This window comes from Pseudorca crassidens, chromosome 4 (assembly GCF_039906515.1).
Source record: "Pseudorca crassidens isolate mPseCra1 chromosome 4, mPseCra1.hap1, whole genome shotgun sequence".
In the NCBI taxonomy this organism is placed as follows: domain Eukaryota; kingdom Metazoa; phylum Chordata; class Mammalia; order Artiodactyla; family Delphinidae; genus Pseudorca; species Pseudorca crassidens.
The window spans coordinates 25,589,234-25,608,414 of NC_090299.1; the positions used below are offsets into that span (position 1 = coordinate 25,589,234).

The 19,181-nt window shown below is 38.0% G+C and overlaps 1 protein-coding gene and 1 pseudogene across 1 annotated transcript in view; both read left to right on the top strand.

Annotated features, from left to right (window-relative positions):
* Positions 1–19,181, top strand: part of LOC137223465 (bifunctional heparan sulfate N-deacetylase/N-sulfotransferase 4) — a 247,142-nt gene that overhangs the window by 120,181 nt on the left and 107,780 nt on the right. Inside the window, exons 4-5 of the mRNA XM_067735209.1 lie at positions 12,004–12,189; positions 14,295–14,423. Coding sequence (XP_067591310.1) covers positions 12,004–12,189; positions 14,295–14,423 — 315 coding nt within the window. The remainder of the gene's footprint in view (positions 1–12,003; positions 12,190–14,294; positions 14,424–19,181) is intronic.
* LOC137224117 (guanidinoacetate N-methyltransferase pseudogene) lies at positions 13–4,605 on the top strand (annotated as a pseudogene).

A 19,181-nucleotide genomic window follows, 5' to 3' on the forward strand; every position in this document is an offset into this window, starting at 1 on the left:
CATCTAGCCATAATGATTATTGGTAACTTGCTGTGTCCTTAGAAATATGAAATTTGTGGAACATAAAATACATTTCTGATAATTCTTGCCCTTATGAATCTCCAAAAGGAGCATAAAATATTGAAGAAAAGAAGAAATTGATTTGGTGTCAGAAGAGGCTTTGAGTTGGGAATTAAGAGAAAATGAGCCCGTGTAGTTCATGTGGAGCCAGAATATGAAGGAACTTTTCCCTCTAGGTTTTAGGGCCTCAGGGACCCTAAATCCAACTGTTCTGATCACTTTTGCTTAAAACTCTACCTTCTGAAATTCCAGTTCTCCAGATTCTCATAACACCTCCCCTAATTAATGTATTCTAATCTACTGCTCTCCTGTTTACCTCCTAGATCAGGACTCTTATGTGCCTTTTATACATAAGATTAGGAAGTGGGCTGCTTAGCAACAAGGCATGAGAATTCTTATTTCTACATTCTGATAGGGTACAGATTAATACTTGGTCATCACTTCTGAATGCATACTCAGTACCCATTTTCACACTCTTCCTAGTGAATAAAGCCAAAGTTTGCTTGTGGAGCCAAAATGTCTAGCTAGAGGACAGATTTTTCAGCTTTTATTTCAGGTAGAGAGCATTTAACATAGTTCTGGCCAATTAGATATAAAAGTAAGTCACGGTATGGAACTTCCAGGAAAGCAGGTTAGAGATGGCTGATGTTTGCCCTTCTGCACTTTGCCTTTGTTCCTTTCTCTTGCCTAGTATGTGGTCCTATTGGCTGGAACAAAGACATTCATCTAAAACATGAAGGAAAGGCCAAGAGAATCAGAGACCTTACATCTGGCATTCTTGAACTTCTGAACCAACCACTCATCTCTGGATTTCCAATTACTCAAGAAAAATAAGCACTTTTCTTTTTCTCAATCCACTGTTTCTTGCTTTTCTGATGCAAAGTTTGACCATTTCCTATCCAGTGCTTTTCCATTGCATTTTTTCTCTTAAGCTGTTTTGAGATTTGCCTACATCCAAACTGCCCCATTGTCTAAAATTTGTAGACCCTTCAAAGGAATATTTATATAGAATACCCTAAACATGGCCTAACACTTTTTAAGAAGTGTTGATAGTGAAAATTTGACACCTAATTATCAATCAATTATTAGATAGCAGTTTTGTGAGTGAATTCTTAGAATGCTTAATAATAGCATAATTAACTTTCAGTGACAGATTTTCATTTTATTGCTTCAATGACCAAACTTGTTTTTAATTAATAAATGATTGTGAGCTAATCAAAAGCCAAGGTTTGCAAGATTTTTTTAAAAATTTAACTCCTGCTCTACTGAGTATACCCTATTCAAATTGGATAATCCATCAAAAGCAGTAGTTATCACATGTTTTTCGTTTTCTTTTCTTTTATTCTCTTTTGTTTTTCAATTTGAAAAATTCAGCTAGATAGTTTCTTTTATGCTTTATCGGTAGGGGCTGAACATTTTCATCATTCTGTAATCACCTCTTCAGAGTCAACATTTCAGTTCCATGCAATCACTTCTGCAGTAACCTGAGCAATATGAGAAATTGTTTTCAAACATGTTGACAGTGGAGAGAGTTAAAGCTGGTTAATAATATAGTAGAACTGAAGGGCTTGAAATGGAGTTGTTTTGAGACGAAAACTGTATTGAAACTTTGATTTCCAAATATCATGCCACTTTAACATGAAAATAACAAAATGGAAGTATAATATTTGGTATGGCATGTCTACAGAAACGTATAGTAATTTACCCATCTTTATAGACAGTTACTTAAGTCATCATAATTTAAGTTTTTTTATTATATACGTACCATTTATTAACATAAGCTTTTTGTCTGATGAAATTTATTTCACATGGTAGTAAAGTTTCCACAAAATTGGAAACAATCACAGATGGGAATTATTTTAACTCCTAGAGAAGGCACAGGATGTCACAGAGGACAACATGTAATAACCCTTTGTATTTTGGAGGTGGGGGAGAAAATTTACAACCAGAGGGATGGCTCATTCCTACACCAAATGTTTAAAGCATTTTTCCATAAATGCATTAAGCTGGCATTAAGGGGAAAAATGACTCCTAAGGGAAATCTCAGCTTGACTCAAAAATAATATTAGAAATATATTCCATTGCTCAGAGTAAGTAATAGTTTATGCAAATCTATTTCTGCAAAGTGATGCGTTTAAATTAATGATTCTAAACCATCAGCTATATAACTGTGGAAGCATCCAAAAAGTTAGGAAATGTGAGCAAAATTTTAAAATGAAGGACATTCCAGCCAGTTTCAAAAAGGACAAGTTGCCTTCCTCTGCTTGTCTACCACACACACACACACACACACACACACACACACACACACACACACACACACACACACACCCCTAGCCATTTCATCTAAACCAGAGCTTTATTTCATGAACATAGGCAATCAGGTAGAAGATTTTTAAAAATTATTTAATACTTGCTGTGTATAGATATTTGAGGTACTAAGAATGGAAATATATGGGAAGGTAAGTTAGTTACATTATTTACTTGAGATAAAATTACAGATGAACGTATTGTGAAAATGCTGTGATTTGTATTAAGCAAAATTATCTTGAGTACCTTCTTTTTGCACGTTTCTGCTTATAGTAACTATAGAAATGATATCATAATGGAATGGATCATACTATTCTTGTTTCCATCTCTTAACACATTTACAAAGAATCTTGAATGTTATTCCTTCCAGGTTAAAGGCATTGTTAGAAGCTCTAAATATTTACTATCTGGTATCATTTCTCTTGTCACTAACTTACATCTAGAACTAGATCTTTCCATGCAGCAGAGGCAACAATGAAGAGAAAGGTACTAAAATGCAGATCTAGTATTTCCTGAGATAGCCTGATATCACATCTTTGCTGCCCCAAACTCTTCACAGGTCTTTGCTTTCCTCTTTATTAAGCTCTTCTCAAGAACCCATCATTATAAGCATTCTCTTGAATCCTCCCTGAACTCCTTTACATTTCTTCGTTCTTCAAACTCCCTTGCAAAGTCTCAACTCCTTTTAAATCCAAATCTCTACCTAGTCCACTCCTGTACCCCTGAAAATTAATGTGGCTAGGATCAACACTTAACTGTTCTCACTTTAAAACCATGACCACAGACCTCAAGTGGAGCTCAATACTGCCTGGAAGTTACACAGCAAGTCCTTATTTTGTTCACAATCTTACTCTCCTGGATCACTGTTTCATACCTTCTCTTTCTGCAAACTACTGCACGTCTTGCCCCATCTTCATTCTCAACTGATGAGTTTCTTATTTCACTGAAAAAAAAAAAAAAAAGTCAAGCAATTGAAAGAGGACTTCCACATGGCCCCATTACTACAACTACTACTTCAACGTGGTGATAACAAAATGTAAATATAATAATAGGTTTGATTTTAATTTGAAACGTGAGCATGTCTATACAGAAAAGAAAACATAAAAATTATAATAATCTTCAGAGCTAGTTACTCAAGTGGTCCTAATTATTTAGTACAATCTTTTTGAATATGTAGGTACCCCTTATTACCATAAACTGTGTTAACAGTGACCTAAATATTCGTCGTGGCTTGGCATGCTGTGAGGGCAGCACACAATCCTGGTTTCTGTCTTGAAACAACGAATAAAAGAGCTAGAAATGCAAAGACCAAATTCTGTCCTTTTGCACTCAATCACGTCCCTTCCCAACTGTTCGAGAATATCATTCCAGGGCCCCTCCCAGAAGGCCCGGCAGGGACCTGGCCCTGCGCATCCAGAGCTTGGGCGGCGCACAGCACCAGCGCCAGCGCCGCGACCCGCGTCTTCGCGCGGGGCGGGATACGCACCTGCAGATCCTGGGCGAACTGGCGATGGAGAGCTGGGAGACCCCTACCGGCAAGCGCTGGCGGCCGCCGCCGCCTCCAGAAAGGGCCAGGTCCTGGAGGTGGGCTTCGGTGCGGCCATGACAGCTACGAAGGTGCAGGAGGCCCACATCGACGAGCACTGGATCGTTGAATGCAACGACGAAGTTTTCCAGCGGCTCCAGGACTGGGCTCAGCGGCCTCCCCGCAAGGTGGTTCCCTTGAAAGGCCTGTGGGAGAAGGTGGCGCCCCACCTGACAGACAGTCACTTCGATGGGATCCTGTACGACACGTACCCGCTGTGTGAGGGGACCCGGCACACACACCAGTTCAACCTCATTAGGGACCATGCCCTTCCGCCTGCTGAAGCCAGGGAGCATCCTCACCTACTGCAACCACACCTCCTGGGGGAGCTGATGAAGTCCAAGTACTACTCAGACATCACCACCGTGTTCCAAGAGACGCAGGTGTCTGCCCTGCTGAAGGCGGGCTTCAGGCGGAAGAACATCCACACACAGGTCACGACCGACTACCGCTACTACCCCTTCCGGTGGATGATCACGCCCGGTCACCAAGCATTGAGGCCACTGGGCCCACCCGCTCAGCGCCCACAAAGCCCTGCGGACTCCAGGCTTCAGGTACTCCCAACTCCCACGACGCTACTCAGCACCTTAGTGGCCAGGAGTGCAGGCTCTGGCCTCGCAGCCCGAGCCAGACCCACGCCAGCTGCGTGACATCAGCAAGCTTCCCTGGCCTCTGCAACGGGATTACCACTACCTTCCTCCTAGGGTCCTGAGGATGAAATAAACACTAACGCTGGGGTTGGCCAATCAAAAAATGTTAAATATATATATAATTTAAATTATATATATAAAAAACTGTAATTCCATTAGTTCTCCCCTGTCTTCTAAATCATTACCCTTTCTATAAACATACAGCTATTTCTCCAATCTTTAGATAGTCCTGTGCTTATGGTGTTTCTCCAACTACAGCACCATTTCTTGACTCTTCATTTTAGCAAAACTTCTTAAAATCGTTGTTATACTCACTCTCACCATTTCAGCTCCCTCTAGACTCTCTTAAATCCACTCTGATTTTCTTGCCTTTCACCACTCCACCAGATCTTCTCTTTTCCAGTTCATTAAAGGACATCCAGTGTTAAACCCAATGGGCAATTCTTAGTTCTCCTTGGAAATTCCTGGTGTTCCTCCCATCTCACTTGCAATACTCTTTCTGAGTGTATTTTCTGGATTTCTTCTCTCCTCTCTGCCTTCTTGATGTTAATCTGTCCCAAAGACTTAGCCTTCCTCTTCTCTCTGTTTACACATTCATTCTGTTGGTGATCTTAATGAGTTTTATGACTTTAAATAAAATTGATATCTGGAGCTCTCCAGCTGAACTTGCTCCTCTAAATGCTAAACTTATTTATTTGACTTCCCAATTGAATGGGAAGACATTAGACATCCAATTGAATGCCTAATGTCAAACATTTGTCCTTTCTCCCCCAAACCTGTTTAATTTTTTTTTATTATTTTTTATTTATTTATTTATTTATTTTGTGGTACGTGGGCCTCTCACTGTTGTGGCCTCTCCCGTTGTGGAGCACAGGCTCCAGACGCGCAGGCTCAGCAGCCATGGCTCACGGGCCCAGCCGCTCCGCGGCATGTGGGATCTTCCCGGACCGGGGCACGAACCCGTGTCCGCTGCATCGGCAGGCGGACTCTCAACCACTGCGCCACCAGGGAAGCCCAACCTGTTTAATTTTTAAACTTTCCAGACTCACTTGATGGAAATTCTATCCTTCTAGTTGAGCACCTTGTCTCATCTTGCATATTCAATCTATCATCAAATTCTGTGGCTCCACCTTCACAATATATCCAGAATAAAATCACTTTTCACCAGTTACATTGTCCCCACCCTGGTCCAAGCTATCATTATCTCTCACTTAGATTGTTACCAAAACCTAGTAACCGGCTCCTACTTTCCTCCTTACTTCCTTTCAGTCAGCTGTCAACATAGAAGCCAGAAGAATTTTTTTTTTTTAATTGTAGTCTAGATCATCTGTCTGCTCAGAACTTCCCAGTAGCTTTTCATCTCATTCAAGGTAAATACCAACATCCTTATTGTGGCACATTAAGGACTTAAATGCTCTGCACCCATTCCTTCTTGTCAGTGACACTGCATCATACAACCTCTGTAAAAGCATAGTCGATGTGAATGGTGCCCCCTGGAGTTGTTCAGTAAATAACTGACAAGGCTACTTGCAGCAGTGCCACCTCTTGACATTATCTCTTGCTACTCTCCCCCTTTGCTAACGCTGCTCCAAAAGCAACTGAATTCTTATTCTTCCTCAAAAATACCTGAGGTTCTTTCAACTCACAACAATGTATGTACTGTCCTTCTGCCTGGAATGATCTTCTCCAAGTTATCTGTATGGCTTAATCTCTTACAACTTTAGACCTTGTTTCAAAATATTACCTTCTCCATGAATAATCTATTTAATATTGCAACCCATACCCCTTCATTCCTCTCCTTTTCTCTGCTTTATTTTTCCCAGTAGCTCTTAGCCCTTCTAATATAATATACAATTTACCTACTTGTTTTGTGTAATCTTGGTCTCACCTCACTAAAATATAAGCTTCCCTATGGCAGGAATTTCTGTCTGTTTGTTCAATGCTGTATCCTCTGCAACAAATGGCTCCTAGTATGTTATTATACATAATAAATATATATTGAATGATTGTCAATGAAGTGGGACTTCTGGATACCAAAAGTTAGCAATGAAAATGCTTAATCAACCACATTTTATACAGTGTGAATGAAGACTTGCTTAGTCTTTGTGTTAGTTCTTTTCAAGCAGCTAAGTAGACCTTCAGCAGGGTCAAGAATATTAAAGGGATGTGTCTCAGTTGCCCAAAATAGCTCTACTTAGAATTGGAAAGTTCACACTATAGAAGAAATACTATTGCTGTGCTATTCCTATTTCAAAAGAAAAATCCATTTGTAACACAGAGCTCTCCAGAGATTTGTCACCATTTACTAGGCTTCAGTCCAAAAAGTGTAAGGACTGACCCAGCCAATTTCCAGGGTCACACAGTTATTGCTTTTATCACTTATGAAAACAGAAGACAATTTCAGTTCCAAACACTGTGCAAAATCAATGATCCTAGGATCATTCTCAAAGTTGACAAGTGATTCCACATTGTCCTTATTAAAAGGAAAATTAGATAATGAGATCTGTTTCCTTTAGCACCAGTGTCACTCCCTAGAAATTGTATATTTAGGAAGACAAATCAATACTTTAAGTTCAAAAAGTTACTGTTCAGGCTCCCCTGGTGGCACAGTGGTTGAGAGTCTGCCTGCCGATGCAGGGGACACGGGTTTGTGCCCCGGGTCCGAGAAGATCCCACATGCCGCGGAGCGGCTAGGCCCGTGAGCCATGGCCGCTGGGCCTGCGCATCCGGAGCCTGTGCTCCGCAACGGGAGAGGCCACAGCAGTGAGAGGCCCGCGTACCGCAAAAAAAAAAAAAAAAAAGTTACTGTTCAATGAACTATCTCTTTACCACAAGTACATTCATTTATGCAAAAATCATTTTATTTATTTTTCTTTTCTATTCATTTATTAAATTTCTATGATGAATTTAATAAAAAATTTTATTTGCTATTTCCTTTAAAAAATATTTATTCAACACCAACAATGTGCCAGTCATGGTGCTAACACTGGGACTATTAAACCATCCTAAATGTATTAGGTCTAGTTTCACAAGCCATATCTCCTGGAGTGTAAACAGAAGGTCATAATAATAGGGAAAACTGCCATTTGTCTGGCTCTTTCTCCTCTCTGTATCAGGACCTCCAACCATTATTCAGGCTACTGTCCAGCTATTTGTGGTAGCTGTAGGAAATATCTCTTATATGTCCATGAGTCCAATCCTCCCAACTCCTAGTTTTCTCCTTTTCTTCTCTGGTTCTCTATGGTGTGCCAGGTCTTCTAAAGAGTATCTACCAATGACTGACCACAGATTGTTCTTTCCACCTCTGCATATGATGCCTGCAGTTCTTTTTGCCCGTATATTAGGACGTGTTTATCCTATGAAGGGGTATTGCTTTACGTGCTGGCACAAAGGTGCTTGCAAGTCATCAGAATTAATCCATTAGAACAATGTTCTTTCAGTGCAATCCATTCCCCTTCTTTTGTTATAACATGATTTCACCATGGGGTTCACCTGTGACTTTTATTATTTAAATAGACTAGTCTCCTAGTTATTTTCTCTATACACTAGTCATTGATCAACATAGGATTTAACAGTCGTATATATAACATGATAGTATCTAGCTAAACAAATAGGTGTTTCGCATGTATCAATGAGTTTTCTTGGAGAAATGCTGGGCAGTGCTTTAGCAAACTCTTCTTCTAGTTTTCCTAGTTTCCAACCACTGACATCTCACCTGAACCTCTTAAACCTTTTATACTTATTAGAAAGGGGAAAGACCACTTGTATCAGTCAGATTTCCATGATAGACGCAGAAGCCATTTGGAACTTTTTGAAAGGGAGTTTTTATTCAGCGATCTAAGTGCTTCCAAAAACTTTGGAAGGGCTGATGGAGCAGATTCTAGGCTGTACTCTTCTGGGACTTTGCAGAGCCAGACAGAACTGGTTCCCTAGTGGGGCCACTGCTTTTAAAGCTGCCACTGGAGCTCTGACAGAAGCAAGAAGTTTTCACCGCTGCCCTGCAAATGGGCACCAAATACTGCTTCAGAAAAGATCTTACGTACCAGCAACAGGAGCCAGGAGCTGCCAGACTTTAGCATCTGCCCACCTGCTTCCTTCTGACATCTATCCTAAGTACTTCTAATTGGCTGAAACTTGTTTGCATCAAAAATGATAGCGGCAGAGTTTGGGAAATGTATAATTTTGCTTTATAACCCCCCCCCAAGTAAAAATAGAGTGGTAGGAGTTCCAATTCAGAACTATATATTAAAATCAATTCCCTTTTGTCAGTAAAGTGCTTCTAGTCATTAACTTGGAGCAGGGAGAGAGGGTCACAGTAGTAGCAACCTAGTAGAAAGACAAAAGCAATGAATTTAGAGGACTTGGGTATAATTCTAGCTCTGACATTTGTGAACATGAGTAAGTCATTTGCTTTCTCTGAGCCTCAGTTTCCACATTTGATAATCCAGGCCACCTCACAGGGTAATTATGAGGATAATGTTAGACATGAATGTAAAAACACTTCATGACTATCAGGTACTAAGCAATTGCAAGCAGATAGGATCAGTAAGAATGACTAAAGAAAAATTAAATGAGATCATTTCCATTACGTTAGATGTTTGGTGCTAAATATATTTTCTAGTTTTGGAAAAATGATGACCCTGTTTTTATATAGTCTGTAAGTTACCACATTATCTCATTTTCCAATCAACTGGGAATTTCATGTAAATAGGAATGATCAAGTTAAGCTTCCCATAAACATTTGTGGTGTTATCTCATATTATGATATCATAGAACTCCTAGATCTTTTCAAAGACATTGTTTTAATAAATAATAAAAGCCACGTTTGAATTAGTTTACTCTGTCATTTACATGTCTAATTTTGTAGTCTCCAATGCTTCCTATATTCACATTAGAAAGTCTTTCAAATTTTGCAATTTTTGTGATCTTGTGTAAATATATGTTTAGCTCACTTTTTAGTTTACCAAGTCACTGGGAAGGGTGTTTTAAGCTCTGGACAGTAAAGAATGAAGGTTTCTATAGAAAGCCCCTTGATAACAGAAAAAGAGTTTGACTAGGGAATTACTTTTCATTTTGTGTTATCATTTAGATTGAAAAAATATAAACTCATAATTATCTAGTGTGATTTACTATTTTGATTGAGCTCCAGTTGTCAGTGTGATAAGATGACCTTATAAGCAGTAGAACATTAAGCTCCCAGAAATCAATAAATATAATAAAATCCTTTTACTTCCTTCCTACTCACCAAATCAATTGCTTTTTACCTTCTGGTTTCTTCATGAAAGTTCTACAGTTCATTTTACTACCTGTCAAAAGTGAAACGTCTTTTTTTTCTGAAGAGATACAGCTGTTTAATATTTCAATTCTCTCATTTTTTTTTTTTATCTCTTTGCTTCTGGAAGATTCGCACACTTATCTAGTGTTCTGGGCCCAAAATTTGAAATAAAATATTAAACAGTGATAAAAAATGGAGACTAACAAAATGATTGGTGAAGGCTATTAGGATTCATACACCAATGATTTTGTTATTCTTCTAGTCATGGGACAAGACAGTTATGAAACCTCGGTATGAATCGTTTGAAAGAGTAATAAGAGTATAACAGATTGTCTTCCCCCTTTTTGTAAATCAGAACTACTTCTCTAAGCAACAGTCATACAAATTCTATTTACCAGACAGAAAGGTTTGAACACCCTTGACCTTAGATTTCTCTCATGAGAAAGTTCATCTGTATCTCATACCCAGTGCATCCACATCTTGGCTACTCTGCGATACTCATCCTCAGAACACTTTGTGACAATTCACTGGGCAACATGGAACTAACCAGAGATCTAAGGCTTTTTCCAGTACATGCTTCCCAGTGAGTGTCAGGGTAACAGTAGTTGCCTGCTCCCTCTGGTAGTCCTAGTAGTTTTGTTACTGGACTTTTCCAACTTTGCTTTATATTGAAAATACAGGCTCCTGGAAGAAGTATTTTTCCTCTGCACACACAAAGAAATGAATTTTCCCCAATACCTAGCCAAAGACTCCAGATCACTTTACAGCATTGATTTTATAATTCAGTCTTTCTACAGTCAGTTATTGTAATAGATGTTAGAAAACACATACTCCTAGTGAAAGAGAGGTGAATTTGGCCATACAATGAGGATCATTCCATAAAAGGAAGAATGAAGGAAACTTGCAAAATATTTAGGGCCCATCTTCTGAACTGAACGTGGCGTATGACTTAGGTATTGTAGATATGTGACCCATTCACTACTTGCTTATTATGCCAAACTGAATTCTTTTCCTATGCTGTGTGTCATGTAATAGAAAATATAAATGGCAATTGTCAAGTCAACACTTTTGTGTTCTGTTTATTGATTCAATCAGCCTTCATGTATTACTGTATATTGTCATTTATAACCTCAGTTGATGAGATTCAATCCTGTAAGGCATCTTTATAAAGCAGATAAGCATTTAAAGGGAGAAATATAAAGAAGCGGAAATTAGAAGACTGCAGATCTGTATCGTGTACTTCACAATATAATACCATTCTTCGACAATTTTTTTCATATTCTTGTTTTAAATTTATACCTCTTTTCCTTTAGAGTTGACTGTCTACCCAAGGCAAGCATCTCATAGTAAACAGTAGGCTTTATAAAAATAAATTGAGCTGCTAAGACCCAAAACCAATCTTCACTTTTCCTTTACCGTCAGTATCCAAAACATTACTGAATCTTGTGTGGCATTTATCCCCAGGCTTTTAATCCAACCACCAACAATCAAGTTTAGGTACTCATGTGCCCTCTAATCTGCGCCATTGTAATAGCTTCCTAATGCACAGCCTTGATTCATTTCTTCCCCACTTCTAGTTCATCTTAACATGTTGTGACTATATCCTTCTTCCCAAGACATAGAGCAGATCATGGCCCTCCATGCTCACAGAGCTTCCTGTCTATACTATTCAAATAGAATAAATCCCAATCCCTTAGGTCAACAGTAAAAGCTTATCACATTATGGTTCATACCTACCTTTCTGGTTGTCTTCAACATCATAGACACACACACACACACACACACACACACACACACACACACACACACCACATTGGGCTATTCTGTCTTCCATATTTGGGTACTTACTCAAGTGGCACCTTTTTTTTTTTTTTTTGTATCTGTCTGAGAAAGGGCCATATCTTCTTCCTGTCTTCCCCCCAAACCTTCTATTTTCAAAATTCAGAGTTAATCTTAGCTACACACCACATGCCCAAAGTATTTACTATGTCTATCATAGGATTATAAAACTCTACCCTATTAGTTTTTATATTTCTCATCATTAGCATAGATGTTTGTGGAAACAATTTTAGTTGAATTCAATTGACCACACTCCATATGATGTTGTTCTGGCTTTCTTTTAGGAACATGGAATACCTGTCAACATGGGCTATGCTGTGGCACCACATCACTCAGGGGTCTACCCAGTTCATATTCAGCTGTATGCAGCTTGGAAGAAGGTCTGGGGTATTCAGGTCACCAGCACTGAAGAGTATCCACATTTGAAACCTGCACGGTACCGAAAGGGCTTCATTCACGATAGCATCATGGTGAGCATATACTGCTGTGTGTATTGAAGGTTCTTAGTATCTACATGTGGTATGAAGACAAAATCTAACTTCAGAAATCTTTTACATGAGTATCATAAATCCCTTGGCTACCATGGTGGGCACACATTAATACATTGCTTAACCATAGACTTGCTTCTTAAGCTGTGAGGTAGTTTTGGCAAATTCAAGGCAAAGCTCAAAATATTGGAAACAAGCTTCATATAGGTCATCCACTGCAGTTTCTGGATTAAAGTTTTGTCTAGGGACCTTATACTTCTGGGGAGTTTCTCCATGTCTATTAAACACCTCTCAAGTCACTACACCATCAACAGACAGAATCCAACAAATAGCATCTGAAAGCTAAATTTATCTTCTCAGTTGATTTTGGCTTTCAGACACTCAAGAATCTTAAGATAGCATTTTTCATTGTTCTTTTTCTTGCATACTATGGAAACAAAGGTATATATTTTCTTTTCAGATAAATTAACTGAAAAAATAATAATCTGATGTAAGAATGATATGCTCCTATAAATGAGAATAAAACCAAGTGAATATTAGATGGGAATTTATAATTATTCATTGGAATGAAAAAAATCCTATTTTTTACTTTGAGATAAAATAGTTCATTTTAAAACTTCCATCCCCACGTCCAGTGCCTTAGGTCATGTTCTCATCATCAGTTGCCAAGATCATAGGAAAGGTTTACAAACTGTTCTCCCTCCTTTAAATATTTACATCTTTTCAGTCCATTGTTCAGATTGCTATTAGAATTATCTACCTGTCTGTCTGTCTATCTAATAATTATCTAAAACCAAAGAAAAAGTAATAGCACATATGTTAACCAGAGCTAATACTCAATATTCTTTAATCATAAAACTTTAATATTTTATTGTAAATTGGTACTAGAAGACGTAAAGAAGCCTTGGATTTAAATGGAGCTATTGATAATGCAAATAATAGTATATGGTGTCCATAGAAATCAAGGCGATATAAAAAGTATTACTCTGATATAATTGCAAAGCAAAGTGAAAGCAGTTTTCTTAACTGAGTAGCATGACCATTTGTTATATTATTAAATAAAAACATTCCTTTAAACCAATACTACACACATTCATTTACCTTGAATTTAATACAAACTGTTATGAAAATTAAGCAAAGAATAAATAAAATTATAGCTATTCTGTGCAATTGGATGCATTTTCCCATTAGATTATAAATAGTTTATTATTCAAAATAAGTTTTGGAATAAAATTACTTATTTGCTTTCTCTGCTGAACATTCAGATGTACAACAGAATTAACCACAGAATATGCAGGAAGCAATCATTAGATGATCTGACTACTACTGTGATTAAAATTTTAATTCAGAGTAGTAAAAACAAAACAAAGTAAAGGTGGCGAGGGTGATGAAAACTCATTGTTTTGAATCCCAGAACCTGAGGACCATGTAAAACTGTATTTCAGAAACAAGGAGAGTAATGGTCTAATACCATGAAAAATGTAACCCTGGAGAATCTCTATATTTGAATTAAACCAACCCTAAGAAGACTTTTATTTTTTACCATTTCTTTAACATAACTCAGATGGTGAGTGAGATTTATAGGCATGAATGAAAATGCTTTAACCTATATGTCCTATAGCAGGGGTCCCCAACCCCGCGACTGCAAACCGGTACCGGTCCACGGCCTGTTAGGAGCCGGGCTGCGCAGCAGGAGGTCAGCGGTGGGTGAGCAAGTGAAGCTTCATCTGTCGCTCCCCATGGCTCCCCATGGCTCCCCATCTCTCACATTACCACCTGAACCATCCCTGCCATAGCTCGTGTTACTGCCTGAACACCCCGCACCCCAATCTGTGGAAAAATTCTCTTCCATGAAACCCATCCCTAGTGCCAGAAAGGTTGGGGACTGCTGTCCTATAGCTTTTATTTAACAAGTCTCTTAATATGTACATAATTACACCAACATCAACTCTTGATTACATTAAGATTTTGGCTTTATCAGCTAAGGAACTCCAATAGGAATGAAATTCGCAGACTCTGAAGTCATGACACAGTGATGGAGCTTTTAATTAAGTCGTGTCGATGTGCTGCTTTTTCTTTTTCCTCAGGTCCTCCCTCGACAGACCTGTGGGTTGTTCACACACACTATTTTCTACAAAGAGTATCCAGGAGGCCCCCAAGAATTGGATAAAAGTATCAGAGGAGGTGAACTTTTCCTCACAATCCTTCTAAACCCAGTACGTATTCTATTTATGCTTTTTACCGTAACATTAGAACTTTCAAATATATGTTTCGTTTTATTTCTATTGTCAACCCTCTCACAAGAATAGTTGGTAAATACTAGAGAGAAATTAGACTAAATCTCCAAATATTCAATTCCCTTTATAATCGTCAATCAAGAAAAACACAGATTTGTTAAGATTCGTATGTTGAATATAACAGTTAAATGTAAGATATCTCAATGTTGTCTCCTATACTTGAATTGTAGTAAAGACATATATACAGTTCTATAACCACAAATTAACATTCAGAATATTGTGGTGCATACTTTGTCTACAAGTTGAATTTGCTCCTAGCTCAAGGTATTAGTAGACACACATTTCAGTCTCTAAAAATGATCACAATGCAAAACTGCATTGAAAATACATAGCTATGCATTATTTTTGTATAGTAGGGTCATCTGAGGCCTGTTTTTAAAATCTCCATTAATTTTATTTGGAATCAAAGCTAGAGAATTTGTCCCTTTCGATTGTGCCCTTTCATCTTTCAAAGTTTTGCAATTTTATTTCCAGTTATATGTGGAAAAGTATAGCAGTGTGGGAATATATTATCATTAGATAATGTTGAGATTATTTCAGCTTTCTCAATTTTTTCCCATAAAGATTCCATTTCTGAGGCCTTAAAGAGGCATGTCCTTTTTTACATCCCACTGCACCAATAAAAAATATGAAATAGTGAGTTGCATGCTATGTCCACCTTGTTTAGTATAAGAAATTTTCATACTCAGCGAAAATGATTCATGCTTTAAACAAAACTATAGCTCAGTTGTCTGTGGCAAAGCTCCAGGTATGTTTTAAACAAATTATTTAGATAATTTATATATGATGTTTTTAATTCCTGAAGAAATTAATAAAAACCTACCTTGTGTAAAGATGAAAACTTTTAAATTGGATTGGAGGGATAGGGAAGTGGGGGCCAAAAATGCTTCACATGAGTGTGGGTAATCAACAACCTCCTCAAACTGCACAACTATTAAAAACAAAACAAAACGGTCTGTTGTGTTGGGGTACCACTAAATTGGGGAACAGATTGGATGCTCTATGATCTTAGCAAGAAACTCTATTTCTCAGAGCTTGCTTGCTCTCCTGTAAAACAAGCTTGTTGAACTGGACAGTCTTCAATGTTCCTCAAAAGTATTCCTTTTGGATATTCCATTTTTTTGTGTATAATTCAAATTCATTGAGACTTAAAAGAATCAAAAACGTTACAAAAATATTTTTTGGAAATTGAGGTGTACATGTGAATGTTAATTCAAGCAAATGTGGGAAATCTTTCTCTTTAACCCTTCCCTCACTAATTGAGAATTTGATCTCCATAGAGGCAACGGCCACATCTTCATACCGTTTTCACTCTGGAGCTACACTCCCAACCCCAATCTGCTCTGGTCACCTACTCAGGGGAAGAGATAAGCATCACAACACTGATGATTGCCCCCCCTAAACCTCTTGCTCCCCAGGTCTGATTGTTACTGATATTTACTACCTGGGTGCCCATCTGACTACTTGTCGTTAAAGAGATGGATTTATAACTGTTTTTTTGTTTTTTGGGGTTTTTTGTGGTACGCGGGCTTCTCACTGTTGTGGCCTCTCCCGTTGCGGAGCACAGGCTCTGGACACGCAAGCTCAGCGGCCATGGCTCACGGGCCCAGCCACTCCGCAGCATGTGGGATCTTCCCGGACCGGGGCACGAACCCGTGTCCCCTGCATCGGCAGGTGGACTCTCAACCACTGCACCACCAGGGAAGCCCTATAACTGTTTTTAAATTTTTTGAATTCAGTACTCTTTATAAAACATCATTCAGAGACTAATAGTTGGTCCCTTAAATAAGATGAAAGACTATTTGGCATCTCTATCTTTAGCACTTGTTGTGAACTAGCAAAATAACACTAACCTTACGTAAAAAGCTTACCATTGCCACACAGATTTATTTTAATTGCAGAGGAATAGAACGGTGGAAGAGGAGAGTTTTCAGGAGACTTCTAGAGTCCAATCACAAACTGCAGTTACTTTATCATTGTGAATTGATGGTGATCTTAAAGTAGGATCCATGAGTAAATGAGAGAGACCCAGATAGACACAGAAAAAAAGCAATGCTACAGGTAGTCAATAGTGTGGATAATATAGGACATTCTATGTATGGCGATATGAGCCTGGATCAGACAAATAATGGTCCACAAAGATATGGGAGAAAGGAATAATGTTGCTCAAAACATGAACAGCATAGCCATAGGCAATCCAGGTAGAGGCTACTCAGCTCTCTATGGAGACAGGCTGCAAGCAGCATCTGACAGAACCCAGATCAAAACAGGGCTTAGTTCTAGAGCTGCATACACAGAAGTTACCAGATGTATTAGTCAGGGTTCTCCAGAGAAACAGAACCAAGAGGATGAGTGGGAGAAGAGATTTATTATAAGGAATTTGCTTATGTGTTTATGGAGGTTGACAAGTCTCAAAATCTATAGTCAACAAGCTAGAGTCCCAAGAGAGCTGATAGTGTAGTTCTAGTAGAAGTTCTATGGCTTGAGAAACAGGAGACCTAATGGTATAGTTCCAGTCCAAAAGCTGGCAGGATTGAGACCCAGGAAGAGCCAATGTTTCAGTTCAAGTTCGAAGGCAGGAAAAAAACAACAACAACAAACAAAAAAAACCCCAAAAAGCAACCATCTTGTTCAAAGGCAATCAGGCAGGAGGAGTTCCTTTTTACTCACAAGAGAGTGAGACTCTTTGTTCTATTTGGCCTCAACTGATTGGATGAGGCCCATCCACATTAGGGAGGGCAATCTGCTTTACTCAGTTGATCAATTCTGTTGTTAATCTCATCCAAAAGCATCCTCACAGGCACACCCAGAATAATGTTTGAGCAAATATCTGAGTAACCTGTGGTCCAGTTGAGTTGAGACATGAAATTAACTATCATTCCTAATGAGGAACTTAAGATGGGAGCAGACTAGAAGTAAGTGAAATGAAAAGGGGAGCACAGAAAGAGGGGAAGAAGTGATGAATGAAGTAAAGATAATGTAAGCTTGGAATTTTTTGTACGTGTGTCCTATTGTGAATAGAGAGGCATCACAGATGATGGGCTATGATCAATAGTCACTTCACCGGTGTGGAAAAAAAGAAGTATTGAGGCTGCTTGATTAATTATTATTTTAAGTTATATGGTTCCAGCAAGGCTGGCAAAGATGGAGTCTGCAGGAAGAGAATGAGGAAAGAAGAAAACAAAAAAATAATACTGATACACAGCCTTCTCCTCTGGTCTATTCTTTTTCTCTAGTCATCACTTAATTCTTTGTCAGAATAAAGAGTATCTCATTATTCTTTCACCAAAACCATGCTGAAGAAAAAAATCTATAAATTAATTGATGTGAAGGTATGTTTTCAACATTAACTAATTAATATGCTAACTCTAAAGAATATTTGTATTCTAACAGAGCCTATTCCCGAATGAGAGGTCTATGATTGTATTAATTTAGGTATCAAAGTTCCTTGGGGAAATATGATTTTAGTAAAAAGCATTCAACATCCATGAAATCATAAAGAAAGATGACTGACCACCTCTTCTACCTAGGAAAATTGATGTCTGTGAGGGCTTATAAGTAGGATAAGTGATCATAGTGTTAGCATAAACTCTAAAGATTTAAGGCCATTCTAACTTTATTTCATTTTTTCAATAATGATCTATACTTTCACATCATGAAAATACTGTAGACATCCTATATTATAACACCTCTCCTGCATGGTGATTTTCTCCTCTGATTTATAAATGATCCATAGAATTTTGTCCTTTTACTTTTTGGTTTTCAGTATGTTAATGAATGGATGAATAACGATATAGATAGCATGACACAAAGCTGGCAGTGACGGTAATTACACCAGATGATAATATTAATACCCAGTTATACTTAGCAAATTGGAGTGATAGACAAAATCTAGCAAGATGAAATTTAACAGGGAATAATGAAAAGCCCCCAAATTACTTTCAAACAAAATAGTGTATAATGCCAGCATTATATAAGGATAAATATTATATAAAGATAGAGTAAATCTGCCAGAAAATTGTATGGGCTGCATCATGTCCTATTCAATTCCTTGTCATTGAAGTTGTCTAAACAGAAATTTTATAGGAATGTGAAATCTCTTACTTTTAATCTGACGCTAAGACTGTGATTCTGTTCTTATCCAGTTAGACGTGGGGTATATCTTTTTCACTGTAAAATATAAAAAATATGAAGTAGGTTTAATTTTATGTATTACAGACCAGCATTATATATTTAGTTTTAGTCTATGATTATAAGGTCAGAGAAAAAAGGGAAATGGTAACTTATCAACATGTATAAGAACTAAAAAATGAGATAAAAATGGGAAGATATTCAGTGGTAGATGTATTGAGGGAAGTAGAAGAGAAAAAATTTTCTATCATCAATATACTGAAAGAAATATTAGTGCCAGATTTAGCAGACCATTTTGAACTGGTTGGTAGTTTCTAGATTCATTTGTATGCAAGCATCCTATGAGTCTAATAAAAGCTGGAAAAGGTATGTGAGGGAATATCCTGGAATTTCCCCCTCTAGAGTACTTTAAAAGAGAATCAATGACTATATAGTTCTTTCTTATTGCCTTGGGAGTTCATCTACCTAAAGGAAGGGGACTGGATTAAATAATGTTGAAAAGTTCCACATATTTTTTTTTCTGGTTCATAACTTCCACAACTCTGG